The sequence below is a fragment of the Empidonax traillii genome, unplaced genomic scaffold (genome assembly GCF_003031625.1).
Source record: "Empidonax traillii isolate 1590-97213 ecotype Southwest subspecies unplaced genomic scaffold, ASM303162v1 scaffold537:size946161, whole genome shotgun sequence".
NCBI classification, from domain to species: Eukaryota; Metazoa; Chordata; class Aves; order Passeriformes; family Tyrannidae; genus Empidonax; species Empidonax traillii.
This window is the reverse complement of record NW_020955730.1, coordinates 198,121-219,002: the sequence shown is the minus strand read 5'-3', so window position 1 is coordinate 219,002 and position 20,882 is coordinate 198,121. Positions and strand designations below refer to the sequence as shown.

The 20,882-nt window shown below is 47.1% G+C and overlaps 1 protein-coding gene across 1 annotated transcript in view; it reads left to right on the top strand.

Annotated features, from left to right (window-relative positions):
* Positions 1–15,339: 15,339 nt before the first annotated feature.
* The window catches only part of NRN1 (neuritin 1), a 9,249-nt gene continuing 3,706 nt past the window's right edge, over positions 15,340–20,882 (top strand). Inside the window, exons 1-2 of the mRNA XM_027897371.1 lie at positions 15,340–15,639; positions 19,594–19,738. Of these exons, the coding sequence (XP_027753172.1) occupies positions 15,585–15,639; positions 19,594–19,738 (200 nt within the window). The 5' untranslated portion in view covers positions 15,340–15,584. The remainder of the gene's footprint in view (positions 15,640–19,593; positions 19,739–20,882) is intronic.

The following is a 20,882-nucleotide window of genomic DNA, read 5'->3' as shown; positions in this document are numbered from 1 at the left end:
GAGGAGCTGCTGATTGCCTTGAAGGCAGAGAGGGCCCCTCATAGAGACCTCAACAAATTAGAAGGCTGAGCAATCACGAACCATATGAAGTTTAACAAGGGAAAGTGCCGGATTCTGCACCTGGGATGGGGCAACCCAGGATGTACGTACAGACTGGGGAATGAGGTGATGGAAAGCAGTACCACAGAAAGGGACCCGGGAGTCCTGGTCAATGGCAAGTGTAATATGAGTCAGCAGTGCCCTGGCAGCCAGGAGGGCCAAGCATGTCCTGGGGGGCATCAGGCAAAGCATCGCCAGCCAGTCGAGGGAGGGGATTGTCCTGCTCTGTTCTGAACTGGTGTGGCCTCACCTTGAGTATTGTGGCAGTTCTGGGTACCACAATATAAGATATAAAGCTACTAGGGAGTGTCCAAAGGAGGGCTATGAAGATGGTGAAGGGCCTTGAGGGGAAGCTTTATGAGGAGTGGCTGAGGTGACTTGGTCTTTTCAGACTGGAGAAGAGCAGACTGAGGGGAGAACTCATTGCAGTTTACAACTTCCTCACAAGGAGAAGCAGAGGGGCAGGCACTGATCTCTCTGGTGACCAGTGGTAGGACACAAGGGAACAGCATGAAGTTGTGTCAGAGGAGGTTTAGGGTGGATGTAAAGAAAAGGTTCTTCACCAGAGGGTGGTTGGGCACTGGAACAGGCTCCCCAGGGAAGTGGTCACAGCACCAGCCTGACAGATTTCAAAAAGTGTTTGGACAATACTCTCAGACACATGGTGTGACTCTTGGGGCTGGTCCTGTGCAGAGTCAGGAGATGGACTTTGATGATACTTGTGAGTCTCTTCTAATGCAGGATCACAGAGTTATATAATTGAATATATTGCATTAGAAGGACTTTAAAGATCACAAAATTTCAACCCAGCTGCCATGGGCAGGGACACCTTCCACTAAACCAAGTGCAGAGGAAAGTGAGACAGCAGCTGTAGTGAGTACCTGGAGTCCAGCAGGGTCAGCCCACTACACAGTCCAATATGGAGAGAAATACCGCATGGATTCTTGTTAATGGTAGCAGATGCCCTGTTCGGTTCCAGTCAACTCACACATGAAAGGGCATGAGGAACCTCTGAGAGGTGCTGCTCAGGCAGCTGCTGCCACAAGGAAGCATAATACAGTGAGTGAACCTGAAGATGGTTCCTTAAAAACCTGTAAATGTTAAAAAACCTAATCAATAAATCATAAGTATAGTCACAGTTTTCAACCCTACCAATTTAAATAACATTGCTAGGATGGATGTGAGATTAGAACCTCTTGGCCTGAAAGTAACACTGAATTTAGCTATCTTGAAGAGAGATAGCTGAAATAACCTGGACCATCACCCAAAATAGAGGCTGCACATTGTGGCCAGTGAAAAGTCACATGGTGTGACTGGCAATGCTTTATAAAGTGAATTATGATGAAGTACATGGCTGTGAACAGAACAGCAAGAAAAGAGGAAGGAAGAAAGAAAGAGAATGTCATAAATATTGGAAGAAAAACATACGAGAGAAAGGGGTATAAGTAAACAAAAACCACTATATTAAAGTAAATTTCTGGGTGGGAAAAAACCAAACAAACAACATGGAGAAGAAAAACAGAAATATTATTTCTTGATGGTGGATTCTTACTGTACAAGGGAAAACAAGACATATTCCCACAATGGATCACATGAAAGAAAGAACCAGCTCCATCAACCATTCTTCCAGCAGTCTAAAATTGGGGATGAAGAAAGTAAAAGAAACAACCAGGATGATATCCAGAGAGATCTGTTTTTTTAAGCCCACAAGCTGCAAAGCCAAGAAATACAAGGTTAAATGTAGGCCAGCTGCAGAGCTGGATGTGTCCCCAGTGAGCAGAACATGGGCTAGGATTTGAGAAATCTGATAGCACTTCAGATTTATCTTCCACTTCACAGTGCTGCATTTTAGTCTCACTGATGTGAAATAGAAATCTTTCCTACCTACCAAAACAAACAGTAAGAGGGAAAGTAATTTAGCACTCCAGAGATGCTGGTGTGGTTTGCTGCCAGTAAGACAACTGAACACCAAGAAGGAAAGGCCAGCTAGGTTTTCATTTTATCTGGGATTTCTCTGCTTGAATAGAGCCAGCAAAGCTCCTACAGCCCAAATATACTTTCAGTGCCAGAGTCAGGCCAAAGCTGGTGGGAGTGTTGTCACCTGAGCAGACACTGAGAGGAAATAAGCCATAAGGTGATGCTGGTGTTAATGGTGCCCAGCTGCCTGCAACCCAGCACTGTGCCTGCATCACAGGCTTCTAGCAAAAGGTATGCTAATCAATAAAATTTACAAGTGAATTATTTGGAAAAGTAATAGATAAACTATATACCTTACTACATAAAATACAAAATTTAATTCTATTTTTGAACTAGGAAGTCCAGCATGAAGATTATTTCGACTGTCCAAAGGAGCAGGGCAAGTCAACTCCCCTTCTCCCCCAGTGGAGACTGGGGGTTATCTTGGCCACAGTGACCACAAGGGGACAAACTTTAAAATCTCTGTTTTATGGTGGAAAAGTGCCAGCAAAACCTCAGCTATGGACATGAGGAGAGCAGTTAATTCAGGCTGCTCAGGGAATTAGTAAGTAAGGTCCCCTGGGTGCTGGAGTCCATCAGTGCTGATCACTTTTTAAACATCACCTCCATAGGCACAGGAGCAGGCAATTCCCAAATGTTGGGAGTCAAGCAGGTGAGGCAGAAAGCCAGCTTAGCTGAGCAGGGATTTTCTCTTGGAAATAAGGCAAAAAAGGAAGTTGTATGCCCAATGGAAGCAAGGTTAAGTGACATGGGAAGAATTCAGAGATGCTGCTTGCACTGTAGGGAGAAAATTAGTGAAGTCAAAGCTCAAGTGGAGTTGAATCTGCCAGAAATGTGGGGGGACAATAAAAAGAGCTTTTTCAAATACATTGACGGCGATAGGCAGTAGAGAAATATCATCATCCTATTCCAGGATAAGGATGGTCACCTCACAAACAGGGACAGAGACAAGGCAGAGGTGTTTAATGATTTCTTTGCCTCTGTCTTCAACACAGATGACAGATCAAGGGGGTCTCAGTGCCCTGAGCTGGAGGACCATGACTGCAGGAATTATCAACTCCCAGTGGACCCTGAAATTGTCTGAGGTCTGCTGCTTCAGCTGGATCTCTGCAAATCCATGGGGCCTGATGGGATTCATCCCAAAATTCTCAAAGAGCTGGCTTATGTCATTTCAAAACCTCTTTTGATGATTTTTGACCTGTCTTGGGAATCCAGCTGACTGGAAGGTGGCAAATATTGTCCTGATTTTCAAGAAGGGCAAGAAGCAGGACTCCAGAAACTACAGACCTGTCAGTCTTGCTTCAGTGCCTGGTAAAGTTATGGAGAAGATTATTCTGGGAAATATTGAAAAACAGTGAAAGACAACACTGTCATCAGTCACAGCCAGCCTGACTTCATGAGAGGAAAGTCCTGCTTATCAAACCTGATTTCCTTTTATGACAAGGTAAAGCACCCAGGTGATCAAGGGAAGCCAGTTGATGTAATCTGTGTGGATTTCAGTAAAGCTTTCAAGCCTTCCAGGGCTCCATCTTGGGTCCTGTGCTCTTCAACACCTTCATAAATTACTTGGGTGCAGAACTGGAAGGGATACTAAGCATGTCTGACACAAAACTGGGAGGAGCTGTTGACTCCCTCAAACGCAGGGAGGCCCTGCAGAGAGACCTCAGTAAATCAGAGGACTGAGCAATCAGCAACCATATGAAGTTCAACAAGGGAAAGTGCTGGATTCTGCCTGGGATGTGGTAACCCTGGATGTACAAACAGACTGGGGAACGAGGTGATGGAAAGCAGTACCATGGAAAGGGACCTACCTGGGGGTCCTGGTCAATGGCAAGTGTAATATGAGTCAGCAGTGCCCTGGCAGCCAAGAGGGCCAACCATGTCCGGGGGGGCATCAGGCACAGCATCACCAGCTGGTTGAGGGAGGGGATTGTCCCGCTCAGCTCTGCACTGATGCAGCCTCACCTTGAATATTGTGGCAGTTTTGGGCACCACAATATAAGAAAGGTATTATGTTATTAGAGAGTGTCCAAAGATGTTGAAGGGGAAGCCATATGAGGAGCAGCTGAGGTCACTTGGGGTCTGTTCAGCCTGGAGAAGAGGAGACTGAGGGGAGACCTTATTGCAGTTACAACTGCCTTGTGAGGGGAAGAGGAGGTTCAGACACTGATCTCTTCTCTGTGGTGATCAGGGACAGGACCCAAGGGAATGGTCTGAAGTTGTGTCATTGGAGGTTTAGGTTGGATATTAGAGAAAGATTCTTCCTCCAGAGGGTTGTTGAGCACCCAGGCTCCACAGGGAAGTGGTCACAACACCAAGCCTGACAGAATTCAAACAGCGTTTGGATGATACCCTCAGGCATATGGCATGACTCTTGGGGATGGTTCTGTGCAGGGCTAAGAATTGGACTCAATGATTCCTGTGGGTTCCTTTCAACTTGTCATGTTCCCTGATTCTGTTTTAAGCTGCTTGCCCAGATTTCTCTAATTTTCCTAAGTTTGTCTTTTCATTCACAAATTTCTAGTATAGACAGAAGAGGGTTTCTCATTCTGTTTTTCATGTAAAGCACAGCAATTTAGTAGGTAGACAGACTTTTTCTTTAAATAAGAGCATAGGTTGTTGCTGACACGAAGCAGATTAAAAGCAGAGGTATGTGTTAAAATAATTGCACTGCAGAATTCTTCAAATTTAACAATGTCCTTGTCAAAATATTTATAGAAGAATAATTTTTCTGAGAAGAAAGTTAAATAATCACATTATATGCTTCCATACCTTGAGTTTTGAGATAGGGTGTTTTAAAATAAAAAAAAAAAGAAAAGAAAAGAAAAGAAAACAAACAAACAAACAAACAAACCCACACCACCTTAAAATCCTGTACCAACAAGAAATCCCAATCTCAATGTAAAGACTCATTTCTTTAAGATTCCTTGCCAGATTAACCACGGACTTTATACACACAAAAATTCTGCTCTGGCTAGAGAAAATAATTGAAAATTTGCAAATAGAAAGTAGCTCTTTTTTTCAGAAAGTCAGAAAAAGGAGGCTTAGCATATGAAGCTAGGTGTAACCTTCACAATGGAATCACTGGAATATTCTTAACATATGACATATTTTAGGTTTTAAACTCTGCACCTTGTAGTCTCACTGTATTGGATTTATAGAGCATCAGACTGCTAGGCTTCCTGTTGTTTTTCCTGACACTTTTTTTTCAGTTTCAAGACCTTCTATTTGAAATTGGCAGAATCCAAACCCAGGTGTAGTAGTTGAACAGCTGCCCCACTTTTGAGATGAATGGTGTTTCATCCTCTAATGCACTCAGTGCCAACTGATGTAACACACTCTCCAGGTGCTCACAACCAACCTCCAGTCTCTCACCAGTTTCATCATGGGAAGACAAGGGCATTAAGTGTGGGAATGGGCTGGTGGGCCTGCAATAGCCTTTACCTGATGGTATGAAGGTCTTGCTTGCAAAAGATACGCCCAGCCAAAACCACTGCTATGAGCTGTGGCAAATGGCTCTGCTCTTGTTTTCACAGAGAGAAGCACAGTCCCACCCAGTTCTTCCCAACACTTTGTATTGGTGCTTCTGGTCTTGGCTTCTTCAACCTAACTCAGCTGGTTAGAGACTTCCCTTTACCAGGAGGGCAGAAATACCACCTGTTCCCTCACAATGTGAAAACCAGTTTCTCGTTACTTCGGTGAAAGCTTGGAGGAGGTGAAATCCATGGACTTCTCTGCTGAGGTTGAAGGTAAGTTTTCAGAGTGTGGATGTTTAGCAGGAGCAGGAGAGGTCTGATGAAGGCTTGCCCAAAAGTTTCACAGGCATGCGAACCCAAAATATTGCCATTTCCTTGAGTATCATTTCTTAGGCTGCTCAGTGTAGCCCCTCCTTTTGGTAACAGCAACTCTTGGTTGCATTTTTTCCCATTAGACAGAGTGCTTGGATGCCAGTAACTTCATTAACTGTATCATATTGCAACACAACATACTGCTTCAGTTCTTGTACAATGTTCAGCACTTTCATGAATTATATCAACTCTAGAAGAGTTTGATCTTGCTCTTATTGAAGTCAATGACAGGACTTTTCCATGAAACCCGATACATGCTCACTATCTATTTAATCACTCCTCAGAAAGCATTGAAAATATCAAGTGGCAGGAGGCAGGCGAGAGGAAGGTGTTGTGCTGACTCTGCAGCAGCCAGTTCTTGAGATCAGCCCCAGCATTAATGCTGAACGCAGCCGGAATCGACAGTGTGGTGGGGTTTGTCCTCCCCTCCCGTTTCCAACACAAGATCTAATTGATCTGCTGTCCAGTACCTGCTACTGGGGATACATGTTCATTAAGGGTAGAAGTGATCTCACTGTGATATATGGCATGTACTGCTCTACCTAGTGCCGTGCAGCTAAATTTCCCTTAGACATTCTTCCCTCCCCTGCTCAGTCTGGTAATCTCGGCTGAAGAACTCTCCTCAAGAACAAAATAAACTGTGAATTGCAGGCAACCAATTATGATACCAGAGCAGGAATTTGCTAGTGAGTTTCCCAGATGGTTTCATTATTATTTTTTTTTAACATTTTGGGGAAATCAGTGGGAGAGACGCTGGAAAATTCACACACACCTCAAACACTTCTAAATAAATGTAAACCCCTGGATATGTTCACTGATATGTTAAAGAGTTTATATAGCAAATCACTAGCTGTTCAAACATGTAATTTTGTGTTAACATGCCTAATAGGGCAAAAAATAGCATTGATTCAATAATTGGAGTATGGAAGGCTTTCCTTCCTTGTTTCCCTGTAGATTGAAGACAGCTTATGCACCTTTATCTGTCAAAGTTAAAAAAGTAAAATAAAGTGATCTTTTAGGAGCCCTTCAGCAGCTTGGCTCTTATGTTGTTCTAGTTCTTCCAACAATCACATAGTCTCACGAACAACATTATTTCCTGGCCAGAGGACTATAGAGCAAGCCACAGTTTCTCACGCAACCAGCTTCCTTGGACTCCTGAAACTCACACTACACCAGCAATGCTTTCCCCTGATGACAATTCAAAGCCTGGAGAGCTTCATTTTTTTACCCTATTTAAAAATAAATACGTTAGTTTTAGGACAAAAGTAAAAAATCTCCATTCTACTGTGCTGTGCAGTTCTGCTGCTTGGCATGGGCAGAGGGCTCAATGCACTGTTGCTGTGAGCAATGGGGAGGGCTGAAAAGGAAAAATCAATGCCATTTCTTGTTCAATTAAGTTCATTGTGATTCAGAACCACCTCCTCATACTGCAGAGCCTGCAAGAGATCAGTGCTGCAATCACTACCTTTTAACAGCTTGCTTTCTCTGTCTGGACTGCACAAGCCACTCACTGGCCGGGCATCACACTTTGCTCTAAGAAAAAGAAAAAATGGGGAAAAGAAAAATAACGTCCTTATGGGACCCTCTGAAATACACTGTCATGAATCATGGGTCTTCAGGTGGGCATGCCATGGGGGGGGAGAGAGGGCAGTTTTCTCAATGAGTCATCTTATTTAGGTGTCAGAACTACTGCTGCCTTTTTTAACCTTCAGCAAAAAGTTTTCTCTCCTGGCTGCCTCAACGAGAAATATCTGCAATACATATCTTACTGCTTGGTCTTGCTCAGGTTAAGCAGTGTGATGGTCTGTCTCAAAGACTTTTGGAAGTCAATAGAAAGATTCTGGGGACTCTGCTGGACTACAGATAGGATCAGCCCAGGAATCATGGGTTAGTAATCACAGCTATCAAGAGGTCAATGCAAAGGATTTTTAGGGTCCTTCCCACCCTCTTCCCCACTTTCACTATTCTAAGGCATCTGTAAAAAAAAAAATATATGTCTTTGCAGTAGAATGGGGTTACCTGGAGAGTTCCTAATCACAAAGCTCAGCCTGCTGAAGATACCAAGGTGTATCTTCATGGTGCAGGATGCCCCCTCAATGCCACCATGGGCACCAGCACCCCACAGGCCTGCTCAGCACCTCCAGAAAGAGGAGACCAGGATGATTGTGAGCATGTCTCACTCTAGTGACAGGACAGACAAACTACAGCAGCCTGCCACTTCCCAGTCTCCCTTTAATGGCTACTGCCTATTCCCCAGCTGGAGGGGGCTTGACTAAGGCCCTTGGGGTTTAGTCCCCAAATTACTAGGATCTAGCAGAGCAAACAGTTCAGTACAAAACCCAAAGATGAGAGTGATCGGGGTGGCACAGGCAAAGAACAACATGAGAAAGAGAAGTAATGTTACTAGGCAAAGGCCTTTGATGCTCACAAAGGTGGTTTTAGATCCTGGATGCATGTAAGCTAATGGCAGTGTATAAGTGATGCGTAAAATGTCTTAGTTCACAGCTATCCACATCCCCTTCCAGCTTTTTTATTGCACTGCTAGATGATGCTCAGGAGCAAGACAAATCCTCAAGGAGGCTGCTAGCTGTTTGGTTGCTCCATGCACTTATGAACAGCCACCGTGGAATTGCTCTTGACTTTTCCAGCTGCAATCACCTGCACGGCAGCTGACACATAAAAGTGATATTTGAGTGAACTGTGCCAATTGTGGCACGCACAAAGCAAATGTGCCCCAAATGCAGGCTCTGAACAAGGATGGGTTTTAGTGAATGTATACTTCTCTGCTCAAGTCATGATTTTTTGAAAACAGTTCCCAGTTCACATCAGAAAGAAGCTTTCTACTCAGACTCATGGGACTTATCTCTGACCTTTGCCAGTTTTCAGTGTCATAAATATGTTCCTAAAGCTAATAGTCGAGAAGGAGGGAGATGAAGAAGGTTCATGTCCCTCAGCATCTTTGCAAATCAGACTGCAGATGCATGTACAGATAAATCCTGCATTTCCTTGTCACAGAGCCCTTTTCACCTTTGTATACATTCTTCCTCTCAGATTTCATCCTTCCTAGGAAAGTGAGATCTCGCTTGAAGTTCTTGCAATGCCCGTGTGAGTGGCAGAACATCTGTCCTGGCAATGTTCTCATCAGCCCACAATTAATTAACACATTGGTTTCCTGCTCCCTAAATCCCCAAGTTCCCCTGACACTTTGGTTCTCGTGACTAAGGACTGATGAAGAAAAATTTGAAATGTAGAAGCAGTATCTTCCTATGACAGCTGGAACTCTGATATGGCTTGTTCTTCAAATATATGTTTATGCTTTTTTTTCTAGAACAAATCATATTGACTGTTATAAAGAAAACTCAGAGTGGTATTTCAGTTATTGAAGTCCTACTGTAACTGAAGGTTAATAGCTGCTGTGGCAGCAGATACTCTATAAATCAATGGCAGAAACACGTGAATCAGAATATCACCCCACTGAGGTACATCCCATCTCACTGTGGTCAATAGAAATTGTGCTGCCAATGTCCATGGAAGCAGGAAATGTTCACAAGTCAGCAACTTTTAATACTAGTTATTGATACATATTGAGGATATAGGGTTTATGCACCCAGTTTGTGTTCTGAGAATTGCACTGTTACTCTGGCATCAAAGCTTGGTTCTGAACCAAGATCCAGAACTTGGTTACTGGCATTTGCAATCAGAGAAGCCAAAATTATCATAATGCCATGGGAGTGCATTCAAGGTTATTATTGTGCACTCAGGATGACAAGTATCCTGGCCAAGGTATCTATTAAGGATGTCGGAGAGTGATCAGCAGCTCTGGCATAATACATACAGCTCATCACAAGCCTTCCAATTCCTTATGGGGTGTGCATTTCACCATATTGAAGCAATCATCAGAACAACCTCCAGCACTGGAGGTTTCCAAGACATGGCTGGACAGAGTGCTAGATAATCTAGATTCCCTTTTCTATGTAAGGTTGGACCAGATGATCTCTGGAGGTCCCTTCTAACATGTGTTGTCCTATGGTTCTGTGTTCTATGACAATAATAATTCTGGAAATCCACTACTACAAGCCTTTTCACAGCCGTTTTCTAAGTCAGTATACTTCCCTCGAGCCTATGATGAAAAGTGTACAACACTTCCCATCAAAGTAAAAGAAAGACCTAAGACTGGCCTTAGGCTTCTGCTTCTTGAAGGAAAATTTCAGTGGTAAAGAGCCAAGGACTGATACTGCTTTCTTCTGAGACTGCTTTACTGAAACCACGCTACTCTTCTGAAACATTCACAGGCGCTTTAAGCAAATCATGTGTCGCAAACATAATTGTAGTGGGTGTGAACTCCATCTGGCTAGAGCAGCTCAGGCTCACATACCCCCCTCAGCTTGCCTGGGCTCAGCAGCAATGCCAGTGCCACAATCCAATATAAAGGGGTCATGCTCATAAGATGCAGCTTTGAGTGAACACACAGGCATCCTCCTAAAAATATATCCCTGGGGAGTGCAGTTAAATGCAAACACTACTCTTTCTGTAATAGCGCTTTCTTTACTGGATTGGCTGGCACAAGCTGCTCACGGTCAAGTGATGTCTTGGTTTTTGAAGACTGCTTTTTAAAAGAATAAAGTACTGAAGAATGAACAGAAACACTAAGTTTTTCAAATGAACACAGTGAAGTCTGGTGTGCTGGTATTTCCCTTTGAAAATCCCAGAAGCTGGGTCTGAAGATTACATTATTCTAATACTTTTCAAAGTTAATATCAGATCATTTTTTCTGTGTCAAATACCTTAGTCAGCATTTTCTTTTTTTTTTTTTTTTTTAGAGATTCAGTATCAAGCAATAATATCCCTATTGCATCCACTCAGCTACATACTTTTTTCTTTCACAATTTTGTATTTGGAACCAGAGCACCAGTTTTTACTTTAAAAATATATTTTCACAGACATCAAATGACAATGATTTTCATGGACATTGTAAAGTGCCATTTGAGCACTAATTTCTAGACAGATGTGGGACAAATTCTGGTCTTGGATGCAAACCCTTAATTTTTTCTGCTTCGCTAAATTCAGACACATCCAGCCAGTAATGAAACCAGATATCTTATGAACAAGACCACCTAAAAAAAGCTTTAGAAGTCTGGGTGTTATTGAAAGGTATTTCTTTAATCCTACCTGTCACATTTTCAGTGTGTTCTCATCATTTTTCTGCTTAAATATAATCTTGGAGGATCATACTTCGAACAGCTATTCATTTATCAGCTAGGTTTTATATTTGCATGTATTTTTCTGTCTGGCCACCTTCCTCTGGGGAAGGTAGCAGCTGAAGACTGGGAGCCACAGCACAAACAAGGAAAACCACCTCTGCAGAACTGTAAAAATCTGTCAGTCTGTCCCTCCTTCTCAGGAGACCTCTGAGACAGGAGGGTGTGGAGACAAAAGTCACTGGCTCCAGTTTCCCATCAGCTTCACCAGGGCCAAGGTCTCCGGCTGACGATGAGGGAGAGAAAAAAGCAAACGGTCACCTCCTGGTAGAGGCGGTGTTACTGCAGGATGAGCTAAGACCGAATACATTTCTCAACACCCATGGGAGGGACTTTTAAATATCACCGTGATCACTGGACCCTCCCCTCCAACCTGAGCCGATGCTTAGAATAAATCAGTCTCTGACTGACAGCACCAAAGATTTCAGTTTTTATCCCTATTACTAGCCTGTAAACATGAAGTAAGAAGCCCATGGTGTGAGCTGTTTGAAGAGATATTTTGTATTATTTAACACACACACACACACACACACACAAAAAAAAAAAAAAAAAAAAAACAAAACAAAACAGAAAAAAGATGAAGGGAAAAATAATTGCTGAGATGCAGACAGCTTTGCCAGGGAAAGAAGCTCTCTGCTACCTTGAGCCGGCTGCCTCTTTTGAGGTTCAGCCATGACAGTCAGCCAGCCGAAAGCTAAATGAGAAAACACATCCTCTAAACGCGGTGGGTCCCCTTGTGGTAGATGATTTCGATGGAGCTGAGCTGGATTTAAATCAGCTGCCCAGCACACTTCTCTGTGCCCGCCAGCAACAGCACAGGGCTGCCTACCCAAAAATTCACCGAGCCCCTCGGGCACACGGTGCAGCCCACACTGAGCTCGTCGCTATCTCTGGCAGAGCTATATCTGGCCAGCAGCCGTGGGCTCTGTCCGTCTGCCTCCGCCACAGCAGTGATCACACACAGCCACGGGACGACACGGCCGCCAACCCTAACAAGCGGAGCATGAGGCGGCTGCCAGGATGGAGCCCTTTTTCTTAAAAACAAAGGCAAAATCGTGCTGATGAGCAATTTGTCCCAAGAGGGACTGAGCAGGGCCCCGTCAGACACCCCTCTCCTTAAATACAGACAGATGTCTCTTAGAGATGGGCTGATATTCAAGTGCCTTCTAAAACATTACACTGTCTAATACTATGCTGGGAAAAAAATAAAGAAAAAAAATAAAGAAAACAAAAGGACATTTTGATAAACAACTGTCCCCACTTCATTCTGCTCCCCAGCTCCCAGTAGAGCTGAGAGTGCTGCTATTTGAGATGGGCTGAAACCGCTGGCTTTTGTTCAGAATCTATAGTGCAATGGGCCCCTTCCTGGGGCAGGCAAGGTGGTAAGGCTGGAGCCAGGCTTGAATTTCAGACAGAGCTGGACTGCCCCAATAGTCAAGAACATTTAGAGGAATTTGGCCAGGCCCTTTTCTTCTCTGTAACTGATGCCTCTAGCTGTGAGATCTCTTTTTGTTGTGTCTTGGCCAGAAATCCCCCAGAAATGCCCATTCTTATGAGATTTGTGGCCAGATTGCCAGAGGCTCCAGTCATTTCAGCAGTGATGTACATATCAAAAGCCAGATATTAAACTCTTCCTGATTGTGCATTGGAAACTGCCCCAAAGTTCATTCCAAAGCAGATTTGCAGAGTGTAATGTTCAACACAAGCCTCTTGGAGCCAGCCCAACGTTTAACCTGATGTTATAGCTTGTCTGCCCTCAGAAAAAAAAAAAAGGAGAAGACAAAACGTAGCAGATATGAATGTACAAATAAGCCAATAGAGTTATCAATAGGGAAGAGGAGTGAAATGAGAAATTTCTCTTGCTGCAACCTCCACAACCTCGTGCTCCTGCAAAGGTGCCTTGTCTGTCTTAACAGCAAATGCACCCACAAATGGTCAAGCTGCCAAGAATTGGTAACTTCAGCATTTATATCCATGTACACCCACACTCCTTTCACCCTCTTCCTTTTTTATGCTGATAATGCACCAATTATGAGAAATAAAAGATCTTTTGGGCTATCTAACCCAACCCTCCTGGGAAAAGAATAGGGCTCCACATTTTGATATCTGCTTCATTCTCTCTGTTGCATTACAAAATCACCCATCACCACAGCAGCAAAGAGCTGGGTAAAAGTGTTTTGCCTTAGCTCCAGCTTAAACTCAAAACTTTTCTTACTTTGAAAGAGAATTTTATGCACACTGCTAAGCTTAGCCTTAGCCTCCTTGCCACTGCCAATGTCTTCGGGAGTGCGTGAAAGACGACCCTACTCTGGGCTGCAGCTTTATGGTGGAGTCAATGGAAGGGCAAGCTGCCAGGGGACATGGCCCCACAGCCTTTGCCTTGCACTTCATTCACTACCACATGCCCAGGTGCTGAGAGGGCTCTGGGAGCTGGCTGAAAATGAGCCTTTTTTATATTTTAATTCCTCAGGTTAGTTTTCAGCCAGCTCTGTCCTCTAATTCATCTCTCTGTCCATAGTGGAGATCTATAAATAGGAAGAAAAGGTGGAACAAAAAGAAATAATGTGAAGGTGCAGAGGAGACAAGCCAGCGTTTTCATCTGTGGGCCCAAGCTGGCAGCCAGTTTAATTACCCAAGATTATCCCTGCTTTTGAGTTGAAGAAACAATGGTTGGAGTTTCATGGTAGCTTTGAGAGGATGCACTTGCAGGCTGCCACTGAACACCTTAGGTAGATCTAAAGAGGCAGTGGCATTCACCATGACTATTTTGTGAATGGAGCTCTCAGCAAGGAAGCTTTCCCTCTTGCCCTCCGGTTTCCCTAATTTCAGTTGCACTACCATTTAACTCCATGCAATTGCTGTCCTTGCCAGGGGGAGCTTCAGGCATTTGCAGCCCATGGGGATCATGGGGACCCAGCCTGGCAGCTGCTATCTCTCTGCCGTTCAGGTCTGAGTATTGACACGTGGTTTGTAAAAGAGAGGGACCAACCAGCAGCCCAGCAGGTCCAGGGCCCTGTAGCACTGTTGACATTGTGGGACTGCAGAGAAGGGGGGACCTGGGACTGGGAGGAGAGGAGGCCAACAGTAGTTCTCAGTTCAACCAGTTTCACATGGCTCCTGGAGATGCTACAGATGGCTGGCGAAGGTCAGTGTTGAGCTGGGGGCAAAAACTCCACAGTGGAAGACCCATAGGAGAAGGTTGTAGGATTGGGGTTTGTCTGGTGACGTAGCACTGGGAGAAACCCATGCCAGCACCTTGAGGCCACTCTCACGCTGATGGAGGGGATGGCCTTGAGAAAGGTTTCGTGAGGGTGCCAGGCTGACAGAGAAATCCCAGCACAAGCCTTGTCCCTGGAAAAGCTCATTGGAGCCTCGGCCGGCCTCATCCCCTCCACCCAGCCCCACACCTGTAGCCTGTCCCCAGAGGACAGGATACGATGGCGGGGTGTGACGACCCCACCTGCAGATCAGCCCCACCGCGACTCTCCAGGGCTGCCCCATGTGTAACCCCTTTCCCCACGCCACCCTCTGCGGTGCCACAGCCGCGCTGCTGCCGCCGGGATCCAGCACCGGCAGGAAGGCCGGGAGAGACCATCCCCCCCTCCTCCGCACCCCCCTAGACCTCAGCCTGGGGGTGACGTCATGGTGGGGGAGGGGCGGGCAGGGGGAGGGGACCCCCGCACCTTCCTTTCCCCCTACGCGCTGCGCAGCGCGGGGGCTGGGCCGGCCAGCCCCGACGAGGCGGCCCCGGGGGCGGAGGGGGTTCTGCCGTGCTATCCCCACCCCCGGGGGGGTGGCTCCTCCGTCTGCGTGTATATGTGTGTGTGTGTGCGTGTGTGTGTGCGTGTGTGTATGTGTATATGTGTGCGTGTGTCCCCCCTCCCGACCCCGCATCTCTCCCGCCCCGGGGGGACGGTCCCGGCTGCCGCCCCCGTCTCCACCACATGGGGCAGGAGGAACGCGGGGAGGGGAGTTTCTCGGCGATTAATGGGGCGGGGGGACACGGGGAGAGCGGGTAAATCCAGCCTGTGATGCCTATAAATGGCGCTTCTCTTCCAAGGAGCACATTTATATTAAAAAAAAAAAAAAAAAAAAAAAAAAAAAGGAGGAAGGGGGGAAAAAACCCGGCCGGTGTCATCCCCCCACGTCAGGGCCGGTGGTGGGCGTGAGGCTGTACTTCCTCCGCCCCCTCCTAATGGAGCGAACCATTCCCAGCCAGCCTTCCTCTCCCTCTCCCGCTGCCTCCCTCTTCCTCTCCTTCTCCTCTTGTCTCCCCCCCTTGTCTGCAAAGTCCTCCGCTGCTCGGAACTTGTTGGCAATGTCTATTTTTCAGCTTTCCCCCACGTTCTCCAAAGTAACTATTTAAAGATCTGCAGCCGCAAATGGTTTTACTAAATGTAGGATGGGACTTAAGTTGAACGGCAGTTATATTTCTCTGATCCTTGCTGTACAGATAGGTAAGTGGACTGCCAAATTCCGTGTCAAGTTGAGCGCACCCAAGCCCGGCTGATGCATGCAGGAGCGAAATGTCGGGATAACCTGCGCGGGGGGCCGCGATGCGGGGCGGCGGCGGCGGGACCCCCGCTCCGCGCTCTCCGCTGCCCGCTTTCGCTTCGCGGTGACAGCCTCGCCGTTCGGCACGCTGTCAAGGCAGAGAAGTCCGCGGGAACCGATTTCTGATTCTTCTGAAATCACTTCTGTTGTTCGTTTTCCCGAATCGGTGCATGCTCGCTCGTACTTTGCTTTTTATTCCCCTCCCTTCCTCATTTTTTTCCCTCCTATTCTCTCCGTCCCCACGAACGATTGTATTTGTATCATGGTTTTCGGATATCCCCTGCATTTCTTTCCACTTACAATTTGATAACTCCAGTGCTAAGAAATTGCCCCCCTCCTCGAGGGACAGAAAAATAAGAACCAGCATAAAATGACTTTCGAGAGATATAGGTGTAAAGTTTTTTTGCAGAAAATCAGGGGACAAGCGCAGGGCTCTCTTTGGCAACTTGAAGGTCTTCCCATTTGCGGAGCAGCCTAAAATCAAACAAAACCCGTCATTAACTTTAGAAAAAAAAATCCTTCCAAATGTGTGAATTAAACAAAATATTTTTAAAAAGTCGCGGAGTCCCACTGCCCAATCGTTAATTTTGTGCTTGGGGAGGCACTGTCAAAAACCGAACGGGTCCAAAAATTTTCTATATATGCTGTTACTTAAAATAGAACAGATTTCCTTCCATGCCGGTATGTGTTTTTGTGTGTTCGTTGCTGGTTTTGTTTAATATCTCGGGGGTTTCGATGGTTGCTTTTGTTGGTTTGCTCTCTGGTTCATTTTATACATTTCTTTGCTGAAAATTTATTGAGTTATGGACATTAAACAATATCCAAATTAATGACTACTTTGATCCTATACAGGCAGATTTTAAAGATTATATATTGAATATGCATATTTCCGAACATGACCCAAAACTGGGCTTTAAGGAAAGAGGGATTATAGCATATCTTTTATTATCTAGACTGCGAGGTGTGAAGAGCCCTTTGAAAATATTTGCCTGCAAAGGAATTCTGATACAATTAAAAAAAAAAAAAAAAGCTCGGCATTTTTATTTAGAGATCCTTTTGCTCGGTCACCCTCCTCTCCATAAAACCTCTGCAGCATTTTATGGGTACCAAAGAGAGAAGAGGGAAAAAAAAAATGGAGGGGGAGGGGAGAGAATTTAAAAAGGGAGGCAAAATCCCTTGGACATCTCCTCATGTGGAAAAGGAAAAAAAATATTGCAATGAAATGTTGACCTCTGGGAAATGTGGTTAAATGATGCAAACCCCTCCATTCGTATTTCCATTCCATTTTAAATGAGGCTGAACTCTTCAGAAGGCCATTTTTTGTACTGTCAGAGAAAGAAGGGGAAAGGCTTTATTTGGATGTTATTCTTAATTTCAGTCCTTGCTTTTTTTGTTTATGTGTGAGTTCATTCGTTTGGAGGAGGAAGAGGAGGATTTTCATTCTTGTGTGTTTATTTGGTTTAAATGAGGAAGGATTTCAAAAGGCAGATAGACTCGCTGGGAAACGCCGTTCCCGGGCTGGCGTGAGCATGAGCAGTCATTCGGAAAGTTACCCCCAAATACTGCTGCACACCGCGGGGATGGTGGCGGTGCGGTGGCTTTGCGGTGCCCTGGGAGGGGACGGCTTTGAAGCTCGTGGAGGGCTTTTCTCCTCTCTGCTCCTCCTTCGGTATTTCGGGTAACCTTCCCCCTCCCTCGTCTCCATACACCTCCCCTTCCTCCCCGAAATCAGCTTCTGGTTGTCGGTGTGGGGTTTGCAAAGGGCCGTTTGCCTTTGCCCCGTCCTCGGTAGCGGCTCGTGTGAAATGGATGTTCTGCTCGTTCCCAAAACGTCTGTGCACCGGGGCTTATTTAAAAAAAAAAAAAAAAAAAAAAAAAAAAAAAAAAAAATTAAGGAGAGAGGATTGGAGCTGTCCGAAATCACCAACATTTTGGGAGGTGACCGAGGTGGGGGGGGTGGGAGGGCGCGGGGGACTGAGTCTCGGCGAAAGGGACAGGAGGGATGGACCAGTCGCAGGACGCGGGACCGGCTTTTGGGAGGGGGCCCGGTCCGTCATGGAGGGCTCCTGCGGTCCTTCTGCATTGCACATTACTGCACACTCTTATCTCGGAATTGGGGCGGGGGGTGTGGAAGGTCGTGGCCACTGCAAGGCACAAACGACCTAGTTCAAGAGAAGTCCCGCTGTCTTTTAACCAGACAGGACCCTTGTCTATCCGCTTTTGCTTTTTTTAAAAAAAATTTATTTGTAGTGTTTAGGGCGGCTTTGGACCAGGGGTATCCTGTGCGGAGGGAGCGGCGCGGGCAGACAGGGCCAGGCTGCCCCTCGGGAGAGAGGGATGCTCGGCTCGTCACTGGTCCCAAACCAGATCTTCTCCCACACCCCGCCCCGGCCTGGGGCAAGGCTCCTTTTCGAACCCCATATTTTCAACGAAGCCCGACACGTTTTTGGAGGAATTCGCGGCAATTCCCCCTCCCCTTTCCCGCTGTAGCTGCCGGAGCGGGATGGCGCGGGTTTTATAGGACATGGTTTTACCCTCGGGATGGTCCTCGGTTCTTCTCTATTTGTTTGCCTGGCTTTTTTTTCCTATCGTAGCCAATGTCTGGAGCCTGCTGGGGGTTTGATATGACGGCTGATGCTGGTGTGTGTGTGTGTGTAGAGGGGAGTGGCCACCAAGTCATGTTAGCGATGAATCAAACAGCAAGAGGGGGATTTGGGTTGAAACAGTCTCTTTTGGAGTCAGCCATTTAGCTTGTAGCTGATACCCGGCAAAGAAACACACACACATCCCGTCACAGCCATGCTGTGGGGACACGGGACTGGGGGATACCCACCCCAGTACCCGACGGTGTCGCGTGGGCGGCAGGGAGCCTCCCGCCCCTGCTGGCCGCAGCGGCATCCCCCAGGCCTAGGGACACCACGGCGTCCCCAGCTCCTGTCACGGGCAGGAGAGCTGTTGTGGATCAGCCCCCTCGCCGTGCCCTGGTAGCCCAGCTCGCTGGGCTGCTGCGGTTGTGTGCGCGATGCTGTGCGCGACACAGGCCGGGCCGTGGGTCCTGCGTCCCGTCCCGTGCCCCCTCGGGACACACGGCAGGAGTCATCTCATGCATCCCGTAACTCATTTTTTTCCCCGTTTGCAGGCGGTTGTTCTTGTGTTGGTTACTGTTGTATTGAACCGAGAGCCCTTTCCTAGAGCCATCCCGAGGGATGCCTGGGGCTTGGGGATTGGGGGACAGGGGCTTACCCCGGCCTTGTCCCGCAGACGCAAGGCCAGGCTGACGCCCCAGCAGCTGCCTGCTTGACTTCGCGGTTCCTTCTTTGAGTGTCTCCATCGCAGCTCTTTCTCGGGATTTTTTTTTTTTAATTTATTTTCTTTTTTCCCGCTGCGCCTTGCTCAGTATTGCCCTGCGACCCGGGAGGCGACAGGGAGCGTGTCCGTGTGCTTGTGCCTGCTGCTTCAAGGCGGAATTTTCTAACAAAGGACCAAGTCCTTGGAGAAGCAGGCAGCGCATCTTCACCTCCCCTTCTTCTCGTCATTCAAATTTAATAAAGAAAAGAAAAAAAAAGGGAGGGGGGGAAATTAAAAATTACTGAATTCAACCCTGCTAAGCCACGGGCACCGTACCCTTCGGTACTAAAAAAGCAAAGGGCGAAAAGCCCCTGTCTCACCTGGTCGACTGCCCGATGGCGACCCTGGCTCGGTCCCACCGCCCCCCTCCTGCCCCAGGTCGCACCTTTAGCAATGCAATAGGGGGCGGGAAGGGAGAGCGGAATGAAGGGGGGGAAGAGGCGAGTGGGGGGCGGGGGGGCGGGCGGGCGGGGGGCCGGCGGTGCTGACCTGTGCCACTGCCCCCCCAGCGTACCTGGTGCAGGCGGTGAGAGCGGCGGGGCGGTGCGATGCGGTCTTTAGGGGCTTCTCGGACTGTTTGCTGCGGCTGGGCGATAACATGGCCAACTACCCGCAGGACCTGGACGACAAGAGAAATCTCCAAACGATCTGCGCGTAGGTCTTTCCTCTCTCCTTCGGGGCCACGGGGGGAGAATGGGACTAGGGGGTCACGCTGGGCTGGGCAAGGGGGGCGAGGCTGGATGGTGGAGGGAGGGAAGGAACAGAAGTAACGCGGGGTTTATGCTTTGGGGCTGGATTCTGTGCCCCCAGGGTCCCTCCAAGCGCACTGCCGTGGGGACAGGCCGGGCTAGGGGAATAGTGAAGTCTGGAGGGAATTTTTACAATGTCTTTTTTATTTTTTTTTGTCTCCGTGAATCTGGGGTGGTTTGTTTGGGACTTCACGTCCCTCCCCTCCTTACTGTATTTTTTTCTTCCCCTGCTTTGCACTGTGGTGCTGACATTAGGTGCTCGGGGATGGTTATCCCTTTCCTTATTGCTGCCCTCGGGACACACGGTCACTGGCAGGCTCCGGGGTTCCCCCGAGCGCGGAAGGCAGAGGCAGGCCCGGGGGAGGCAACCTACCCTGGCTGGGGACAGTCGGCGCTGGGGAGGCGATTCCTCGGAAAGCAAAATGTAATTAAAAGGAAGAGCCCAGCCATATGAATCACCTAGCGGCAGAGGGGTACCGTCCCAGCGGCGTCTCTCCTCCGCCACCTCCGTGGCCCCGGGAAAGCCCATTTCCCCCCTAGTTTCTCCCCGTTCCCGGCACAGAGAGCAACAGGAGGAAGGGGCAAGATAAAGGGCAATAATAATACCAACAACAATAATACTACTAATAATATAGTGATGATGATGAAAACAACAATTAAAAAAATTATAAAGGGAGAAAAAGAGCTCGCCTTGCAAAATTGGCAGGAACATCTTCCCAATTCCTCTCTGAAACTGGAGGAACCAGGACAGCTGGAGGAGCCCTTACATTTAGGGTAATTTTCCCCAGATCTCGGGGCAACAGTGGGAGGGAAACCTAGGACAGCTGCCGGGGGCCATGGAGCCGCCAGCTTCGACCTTGCCTGCTGCTCTGCGGGTCTATAGGGAGGAAGAAACGGGCATTTTCGATACGTCTGGCGGGGCTGAAAAACACAAAAAAAAAATTTTAAAAAAACCACCTCACACGAAAAAAAACCCCCACCACAAAAAACCCAAACCCAACCCACCAGCCAAAAAAGCCCCACAAAACAAACACCCCAAAACCAAAAAA